The sequence below is a fragment of the Cucumis sativus genome, chromosome 3 (genome assembly GCF_000004075.3).
Source record: "Cucumis sativus cultivar 9930 chromosome 3, Cucumber_9930_V3, whole genome shotgun sequence".
NCBI classification, from domain to species: domain Eukaryota; kingdom Viridiplantae; phylum Streptophyta; class Magnoliopsida; order Cucurbitales; family Cucurbitaceae; genus Cucumis; species Cucumis sativus.
The window spans coordinates 40,662,335-40,671,940 of record NC_026657.2 but is presented as its reverse complement, the minus strand read 5'-3'; the positions used below and the strand labels follow the sequence as shown (position 1 = coordinate 40,671,940).

General features: G+C 29.3%; 1 protein-coding gene and 1 long non-coding RNA gene across 2 annotated transcripts; both read right to left on the bottom strand.

Moving 5' to 3' along the window:
- Positions 1–981: 981 nt before the first annotated feature.
- Positions 982–2,627, bottom strand: LOC116402867. Its single transcript, XR_004215530.1, has 3 exons — positions 2,410–2,627; positions 1,952–2,017; positions 982–1,366 (listed from the first exon to the last, which is right to left on the bottom strand). It is a non-coding gene; the product is annotated as an uncharacterized LOC116402867 (long non-coding RNA).
- Positions 2,628–5,401: 2,774 nt separating this feature from the next.
- Positions 5,402–7,529, bottom strand: LOC101215548 (expansin-like B1). Its single transcript, XM_004148335.3, has 4 exons — positions 7,323–7,529; positions 6,519–6,625; positions 5,922–6,236; positions 5,402–5,838 (listed from the first exon to the last, which is right to left on the bottom strand). The coding sequence occupies exons 1-4, from the start codon at positions 7,462–7,464 to the stop codon at positions 5,638–5,640; spliced, it is 765 nt and encodes a 254-aa protein (XP_004148383.1). The 5' UTR covers positions 7,465–7,529; the 3' UTR covers positions 5,402–5,637.
- Between the last annotated feature and the right edge of the window lie 2,077 nt (positions 7,530–9,606).

Here is a 9,606-nt window from a genome sequence, read left to right as displayed (position 1 = left end):
CTAATAGCAATGGACCATTTTTACTTTTAATTTGTAGAAATACCTCTTTCAAATTTTGTGCTTCTTCCATTATTCTTTGTACTATTAAACAAATGACTCCTCAATTTGTCCCTTGTTAGTTTCCTTTTACAAAAAAAAAAACAAAAAAAAAAAGATTAAGAAATAAAAATTATGTATGTTTATCTGTTTAAACATGTAGCTTGTTCTTAAATGTGAGTGTCAATCTATTGTGGTTCACATCTCATCTTCCAATTTGTAAAAAGTTTGCAAAACTAACTATTTTCTTTCTACTACACAGATATATCTTCAAAATTCATGAACCAAGCATATGCATTAGTTAGAACTCAGAGACTAGAAAGAAAAGGAATTGTTTTTTCTTTTTGTTTTTGGTGGTTTCTTCCATTTTACTTTAAGAAAATTAAAAGAAAAAGAAAACTTGTTGTCGAGGAGGGAAGATAGTTAAGAAAAGATGAGAAGATAAGAGATTAAGAGATGAGAACCATATAAAATGAATGAGAAAAATAACAAAATGTTGATATATGGGTCATTTTACACTAAATATATTTTGACCTTCTTTACTCTCGTTTAGCTAATTTTTTCATAAAGTTTAGAGTAAAAAAATGATGTTTTTCGATAATAACTAGAAGAATGGAACTTTTTAAATATAAAAAGTTTCACAATTCTTTACCTATCAATTATAAAAATTGATAAAAGTCTATCATTGATACTATAAGTGATAGATAGTGATATAATGTCTATCATTGATAGAAGTGGATAGGAGTTGATAAAAGTCTATCAATATTTGATTGTTATTTATTTAAATTACTCTTCTCCATCCTACAAGATTTACATGTGCTTTTTTCAACTATCCTTTTCTTAGTCCCATCACTTTAGGACCTGCACAAGTCTTATTTCTTAGCTAAGAAGTAACAAAATTCTTCATTCAACATTCAAAAGCAAAGAAACTTGAGAAGTGAATCATAAATGAAACCAAGATGAAGCTCATAACATAACAACAGTCAAATTTCACCTTTTGGATTTTCAGAATAAGTTCACTAAGAAAATATATTTTCTATGCAAAACAAACAACATTAATCTACGAATCCTCATTTCTCCACTTTACAAATTCCATACACAACAATGAGCGTGAGCGCAAACAACATACTATTTGGGTATTTCGTACAAATGACTTCAGAAAACTACTGCACCAAAAAAAGATTTGACCTGTTTTTCTTAGAGAACAACAGAAAACCGTTTCTTGTACTTCTTTGTTTTCATGCTCTCACTTCTGTATTTTCCTCTTGCTCTTGCACGCGCACGCGCACCCGTTCTCTATTTTCCACTCGGAGGACTCGGTTGGAAGTTGCTGTGGAAAAAAAAAAGGAGGGAGAGTGAGGGAGAATATATGGAGCAAGAACAAGAGGGAAAATAGAGAGCTGACTGCTGAGAGTAAAAAAGAATAAGAAAAGAAAAGTCTGTTGATGTTAGCGAGATTAGATGAACATATTTTGTGAAACCAGGTCAAATCTCATTTGGGAGCAATTTTTTCGAGTAGACTGACAAAATTCTATTCATCTATAAACTCGGAAAATACTCAAATGTCCCCCTCTTGGTTTTGGAATGAAGCTTGTTGAAAGTAATTTCTTCAAGAAAGAACACTCAACACAAGTCTAAAAGTCTCTATCTCACCACTGACAAGCTCCAGAGAGAGGACTATATAAGCAAACAACTAAACTTTTATATACACATTTTCTCTTCTGGGTTTCCAAAGTAAGTTGAATAATGTCTGCAATTCAAGCAACAAGATAATCCTAAAATCTCTATCACAACACAACACATACAGAACAGTTAACCAACAACAAAATCTCTATCACAAATTTCCCCTTTCAAAGTAAGTCTATTCAAAATATTTGACAACCAAAAAACAAGATTCTCTAGATCTCTATCTCACCATTTAGAAGCTCCATAAAGAACAATAAGCAAAGAGGATTTCCTCTGTTTCCAAAAACGGATGAGCCTAGAACAGCAAAGAACACAGTTAATTTTCAGAGAAAATACCTGGCTACTTCATTTCAAAATCAGACCCATGTGAAACTACTAAAAAAAGGCAATGAATTGGAATTTCTCTTTCAAGAATACTTTTACGTGAACCAAGAACTTCCAATCACAACTCCCTTCAGTTCACAAATCTAAACCAGAATTTATCACTAAAAATACCTAAACCTATAGAATCAGAATCAATCGAATAGTTCAATAAATTGAATTTACCTCCGGAAACCCCAATTTCCAGTTTGAAATCGAAGCCCTAATTTAGAAGAACTCTAATCACTGTAATACACCAAATCGCGACACAAATTTCATCCATCTTATCCATATAATTACATAATAGAACCCATATATAGATCTGACCTTTTTGATAAATTGATCAAGCGGCCACTCAGATCACCGCTCCTCGAACCTCGTTCGACCCGAATCGCTATCCGGTCGACGTTGATCGGGGATAAGCATGTATATTCTGGTGAAATTAATAGCGTCGTGACACAGAATCACTAAAAATTGAAGAAAAATAAGTGTTGATGGTGAAATCAGAGCATAGACTAATTGAGAATCGGAATCTGAAAAGGTTCGAACGGTTGAGGACTTGATGATGGGTTTCCCGCCATTTCGTTGAATTTAACGGTCATCATTCAAATTCGTTGTACGGAATTTAATTTCTCTTTTTTAAATTAATTTAAAACTATTTTCTTAAAAAATAAATAAATGTGATATTATTTTCGTCCTTATATTTTGAAATTTTCTTATTTTAATTTCTATATTTTTAAATTTTTTATATTTAGTCTATGTAACTCTAATCATTTTAATTCAAAGCAATTCTAAGACAATTTAGAATTAGAAGATTTGATTGTGAGACGTCTTGTACTTGAGTATATACATATATCAGTTGATGAATTCAGGATAGTAATTCTAATAAATTTCAAGTTTTAATAAAAAAAATCTCAATTAGTCACTTAAAGTTAATTGAAGCTATGATTAGAGGAATTTTTGTAAAAGAAAATATAATAGATGAATATATTATCAAAATATATAGAAAAAAATCCTAAAAGATAACCTTTTTTTTTTAATCAACAATAGCTTTACTAGAAATTAAATTTAATATTTGTTAAAAATATACAATAAAAACTAAATGTTTGAAGTCTATAGCTAAATACTAGCGTTGAATTTACACGACAATCATAGTGTAATTGTAATTGATGGTCATTAAATATTTTAAAAAATTACAAATATAACAAAATTATTGTTGATAGGCTTGTATCGTTGATAGACTCGTATGATCTATCAGTGATATATCAATATCTGCAACATAGTCTATCAGTGATAGACTTGTATCATTGATAGAATTTGACAAATTTTACTATATTTACACATTTTTAAAAAATTTGCTATATATTTAATTATTTTGAATCTAATCGTTAAATTTTTAGCTATCCAAAAATTCTAAATAGACGGGATAGGAAAATTAAAATGGAAATTTACAATAAATGACCATTTTAGCAATAATAATTAAAGATATAGTAACATTGTAAAAAAATTGCAAATATAGCAAAACTATCACTATAGACTTGTATCGCTGATGGACTTCATATGGTATATTAGTGATAGACCAATATTTGCAACATGGTCTATCAGTGATAGACTTATATCATGGATAGAATTTGACAAATTTTGTTATATTTGAATTTTTTTAAAAAATTTCCTATATACTTAATTAATTTAAATTTAATTCCTAAATCAACCATCAATTAAAATTGGTTAGGACAACCCAATTCAAGCTCATTGGATAAATTTGGGGCAAAGGAAAGAATGAGGCCAAGCCCAACTTTTGGACCCGAGCCCATTTACGATCCATAGAAATTTACCCCTTCACTTTTGGAAAAAAAAAAGGTTGGAAGGACTAAAGGCCAAAAATTCTATGAAGATTTGAAGTTCTAGAAATTAAACCACTAAAGCTCTAAAACTCTTAAATTTGAAGTTCCTATCATCACAATTTTGAACATCATAATTAATTTAATTCTCCTAAAGTTTTAGAGTGATCGAATGAGATTAACAAAAATCAAATACCAATTCAAGTTATTCAATAATATCAATAGACCCAAAAATCCAAAGGTCGATCTTTGAAGAAGATCAATAGACCCAAAAATCGATCATCTAAGAAGATCATCAAGCCTAAATATTAAAAATTTATTTTTTTTAAAAATATCATAAGCTCATGTAATTGTACACACCTATTTTAAATGAATACACATATACAAAACTCAATTAATTCTATAAATTAAATTTATGTTTGGTAACTTAGCGTAAATGTTCATCATCATCTTATTAGAAAAAATATATGAAAAAAAACCAACAATATTTCACACTTATATATACACAAATACCATCACACATCAAAATAACAGTACACTAATATAAAACTAAATACAAACTAACCTAAAGTGCTAACAACACGCCCATAAAACTATAGTCAGAAGATCAACTACCAAACTATTTCCTATTTAACATATAGAATCACTCTCTCTATAACTTAGAAACATCGATCACAATTTGTTCGTCTATAAACTTCAAATCATATCTTGTGACACTCTTGATATAGTTTATAAATGTGTGTCATTTCATTCTAGCTATTAAGATAGAAAAAAAAAATCTTAAGAACTTATTTACGAAAACATGCCTATTCTATTCTAAACTCATTGATTTTTTTGCTTGTTTTTAGATCCATTACGTAGTAATAACACAGTGAAATAAAACTAATAAAAATTCATAACACCCAACACATTTATAGTCAAAAAATATTCGTTTGGCCCCTTAACCTTCTAAGTGTACTACCCATGACTCCTAGGCAATCAAAGCTTGCTCTTTTTCGTTACAAAGCACATCTTGGTCAATCACACTTACTCTTATCATGACGAGTGGAAAATACACTCAAATAAAGCACACAACCTAATAAATCAATGATATATCGAGGATTTTGTTGAATTCCTTTCACTCACTACTAAGTTATTAAAAAACATAGGATATGATATACCAATTGGTAAGCATAATGTGTAACACTCACCTATCTCTTCACAACGTAATTAATCTATTGTCCACTTAGTCATAAGTATGACCTCATAAACTTATTTTTGGTTTCAAAAAAAAAAAAAGTTCATACTAACATACACTATTGTTATGTTCTCACTTATATACCACAAATGTGATGTCACTTCAATTCTCTATCTAACATAGGATTTTGTTTTCTAATAATGATAAATATGACAAGACTTTGTTTACCCCTCTAGGTACACATCGCAATACACTACTTTGTAAAAGCATTATTTGATCCATAAACCAAAAGAAAAAAAAAAAAAAAAAAGTAAAAGTTGAACTTTTTTATTCCATATTTCTTTTCCATCACATACCATAATTCCCAAAAGTACACAAATCACATCATTGCCCATCACAACAAACATAGCAACTTCTAAAATATTACACCCTAAATAAAAACCAAAAGCAAAATCACCACATATATCTATAAAAACAACTTATATATAATGCTAAATAATAATTTGATGATCAACTCCTGCTACAGTTTGATTTGCATTAATAGAGGTTAATATCAGTGTCATAAGCAACTCCTGGCTTCCAATAATTTGGGAGAGCATTGTTTGCCACAACCCAATTTCCATATCCCATACTTCCACTCACTTGAAACCTCAGTTTTATGTTATCTTTAGGAGGATTTGCCATATCCCAAACAGCTCCATGGGATCTCCTCATTCCTTTCCATTCTTTGCAGTCCTCCTGCAGCCATATTATTTTATATAATAACAATTAGCAGCTGATCAATAAGTATATATATGTGTGTCTAATTAATTAATAATTACCTGCCACAGTTCAACAGCAGTGATGTCATTTTTGCCAGCAACATAAATGATAAGAATGGCCAAATAATCAGGGAATCTGCTATGTTCATGAACCTTAAATTTGAGAGTACTGTAATATGGGTATTGGCAAGAAACCCTTCTGAATTCAACATCAACAACACCATATGAAAATAACTGCAAGGCTGTGTTTGGATGAGCCATTTTTGCATAGGCTCTTGGGCTTAATATAAAGTCAGTGTAATCCCCTTCACCATGGTCTGTCACCACCACAATTGCTCCACTTCCACTACAATATTTTGGATTTGTGCACCTAACCTGCGTTCATATATTTATTTATAATACTTAATTATTAGCAAGTGGACAATAATAAAATATATATACCATCACAATTCACACACCAAGATTTTAATAATTTGGATGTAAATTATTTTAAATGATGATCAGTAAGCGTTTAACTTTACAAATCATTTAAATAAATTGAAGCCTTATATAAAGACTTATATTCACTAGTTATATATTTTTATAAATATGTATATTTTGAATATGATATTCAATAAATATATGTTAAAAAGTAATTAATTTCAAATGAAAATATACCTGATAACATGCACCACAACCAGAACCATTCCTATAAAGATATGAAACTGCAGCAACGTTGCCATCATTCACTGTCCTTCCAAATTCACCAAATCCACAAGCCCCAGCTGATAAATATACAATAACGTAACCATCAGAGTACTTAAAATTTTACTTTATAGAAAAATATTGCCTGATCAAGATACATGATCAAGTTCTAGTAGTGAATATTAAAAAAAAAAGTGTGGTGATGTTTTTAGCAATTTCTCTATGAAAGACTTTTGAAAAAAACAATAGCGGAGTACTTTTAAAGCTTTGCTTTTAAGTGTTTTTAAAATATCTAAGAAAAATCTTGAAAAAGGGTAATTTTAACAGTATTGAGAAAACTTTTAGAAAGTTCCTCCTGACTTATCTTTAATATAGTCAAATGAAATTTAATTAAATTCTGTTGGATTACTATTTAGTCAAAGATTAATCTTATAAGCATCACACGGTTCAAAGTATAAATAGTATTACAAAACTTGAAGTCAAATCAAAACTGAAACCAAAATATAATCAAACAAGTAGGACCTCAGTGTCACACTTTTAAGGTAAGAAGTAAGTAGTAAATAAAATCTATATTAAGAACTATTTATGAGAAATAGTTTGATCATAGTATATATAGAGACTATTTATATGAGGTATATTTCATCAAACAAACATCCACTGCATTCTAATTTTGAAAATTATAAAGATTAGATTCCTAACAAAACCAAAATTGGTAATTTAAACAAAAAAAGAAAGAGGAAAATATAGAAAAAGAAAACAGAAATGAAATGGGCATACATGGTGTTCCATAGCAATCAGGGCTGCCATAATAGGTGGCTCTAGAGTAAACAAAATTGTCTTGAGAATAGCACATCACAGGCAAGAGCACAAGCAATAAGAATAGGTACCCCAAAAACCCACATTTAGTTGAACCCTCCATTATTATTATTATTGGATTCTTCAAAATCCTCAAAGAAAGAAATATATAACGTTTTAGAGATCAGAGATGAGATTGTTGGGGAAGATTTGGATTTAGAAACCCCTGTATTTATAGGTGTGGGATATTTTAGTTTTCTCTTTTGCACTTTTTCATGTAGCCCTGGCTGCATACATTGGAGGGGTTTGGGAGAATCCATTATCAAAAAGCCAAATCAAAATATGTTTAATTAATTAAAAAAAAAATAGGGTTTAGGATTATTTAGGAAACTCTTGAATTTTATCCATCTCAAAATGGGATATTTAATGTTTCTTTAGTACAATAGAAGGTGAATTGTTCAACTTTAATGAAATATTACTATTGAGGTAAGTTGACGAAGAGGAATAACACAAGAATTGAGTCAACTTAGAATTTGAATTTCTTAGCTTCGTGGCGGCTTAGTTGTTTGCTTTGATTTCAAATGAAAATTTCCAAATTTTGTCTTAATTAATCATTAACTTCTATCAGAATCAATCTCTATCTCTCTCTAAGAAATTAGATTTTTTTTTCTGTTTATTCTTTTAGGGGTGAGAGAAAGTGCTTATTTGAAACAACGAGCGGGAAGAAAGTGATTATTTGAAAGATTATAAGCCATAATTTGCACCCCATCTGTCCTTTGGGTGATGCACAATCCCACCATTGCCCAATTGTAACATAAAGTTGGACTTAAGTTTGAAAAAGTTAGGGCAGATTCAATCTCTCTTTATATTATATATATATATATATATATATATCAAGATTTTTATGAACTTAAACAGATTAGCTGTCTAACCCTTAGGCTTTTGAAAATTGAGTATATAGTTGAATGGCGTTGTTGATGACATATATTATCTGTTTTGAAATTATAAGTTTAAATTTGATTTATGACTTTACTTTTCATAATAGGAAAAAAAAAAAAGCTCTTCATTTTATTTTTGTTTCGAAAATTAAACTTATAAGTAATTTATATGCTTTTTAATTTTATTATTCATTTTTATAAAAAGAGAATGTGCTCAAGATTTAAGTCAAGTTCTTAAAACTATGGCTGTTTATATAAATTTTACAAAGAGGTTAACAAACTACTCTAATCTAAATTTTTTTTATGTTAGATGAGACAATATCAAGTTTGTTGTCACTCATCAACTTAAGCTTTTGAACCAATTAGTTGTTTAAGATGATATTAAAATAATTTGATTCTATATATTAAATTTTAATTTAAAATCAAATATAGATATTAGTAATTAACAAAAATGTAGTAACCATATTTTGGAAAATATACAGTAATTGTGGAGTCAAAATGAAAGACTCCTAGTCTTGAAGGCAATTTTCCAAAGGACCAACAAATGGATTAACATACACCCACCAAAGAGCCACCCATGTGTTTGGTTGTAATGCACTAACCTTTTTTTAATTCAAATAATCAAATTAATTAAGCAATAATAACCCTCAATTTTATATATAATGAACAATATATTAGTTATAGAACACATGGGTAATTTTGATATAAACATTTACAATTTTTTATTAGATAGAAAGTAATTGAAAAAACAAGAATTATATAAACTCTAGCTAGCTAGAATTTGAATTCATATGTATCTTTTTTGGAGTTGGTTGTTGAAAGATGAAAACAATTTGATTAGTTCCATGGTCAATTCTTTAATGGAGCCTTTCATAAGTGATCAAATGGAAGCTTAAGTTATATTTCTAATACCAACCCACTAGCTATAGGTTCGAGAGTATGGAAAAACAAAAACTACTTGGCTGCCAATCCCTCCTTTTCTTTTCTCTACCTCTTGCTATCACCTTGGACTACCCTCTTCGAGATTGGAAATTCGAATCTCTATATCTTTTAATTCACAAAATTTGACACTTAGTAACGACATTTTTCTTGCGTCGTCTTGTTTTGAACTACTGTCAAGAGTGAAATTACTATCCCACAAATCAACATGTGTGTCTTTCATGCATGTTTTGTCCTCACTTATGTGTTTTAGAAAAAATTTCTAGAGGTCACTGTACATATAATTACTCTAAGTTAAGCATATTTAACGAACTACAGTATTCATATAATTTTCAATTCTTTTAAACATTTTTAATCATACTTTTCAAATCTTTAAGATTTCTCGTTTG

Excerpts from the sequence above, each read along its gene's own strand:
- LOC101215548 (XM_004148335.3), bottom strand. The coding sequence starts at position 7,464 with ATGGAGGGTTCAACTAAATGTGGGTTTTTGGGGTACCTATTCTTATTG. Across the intron at positions 6,626-7,322 it reads TGATTGCTATGGAACACCAT|CTGGGGCTTGTGGATTTGGT; the intron begins GTATGCCCATTT and ends TATATTTATCAG. Across the intron at positions 6,237-6,518 it reads GTTGTGGTGCATGTTATCAG|GTTAGGTGCACAAATCCAAA; the intron begins GTATATTTTCAT and ends ATATGAACGCAG.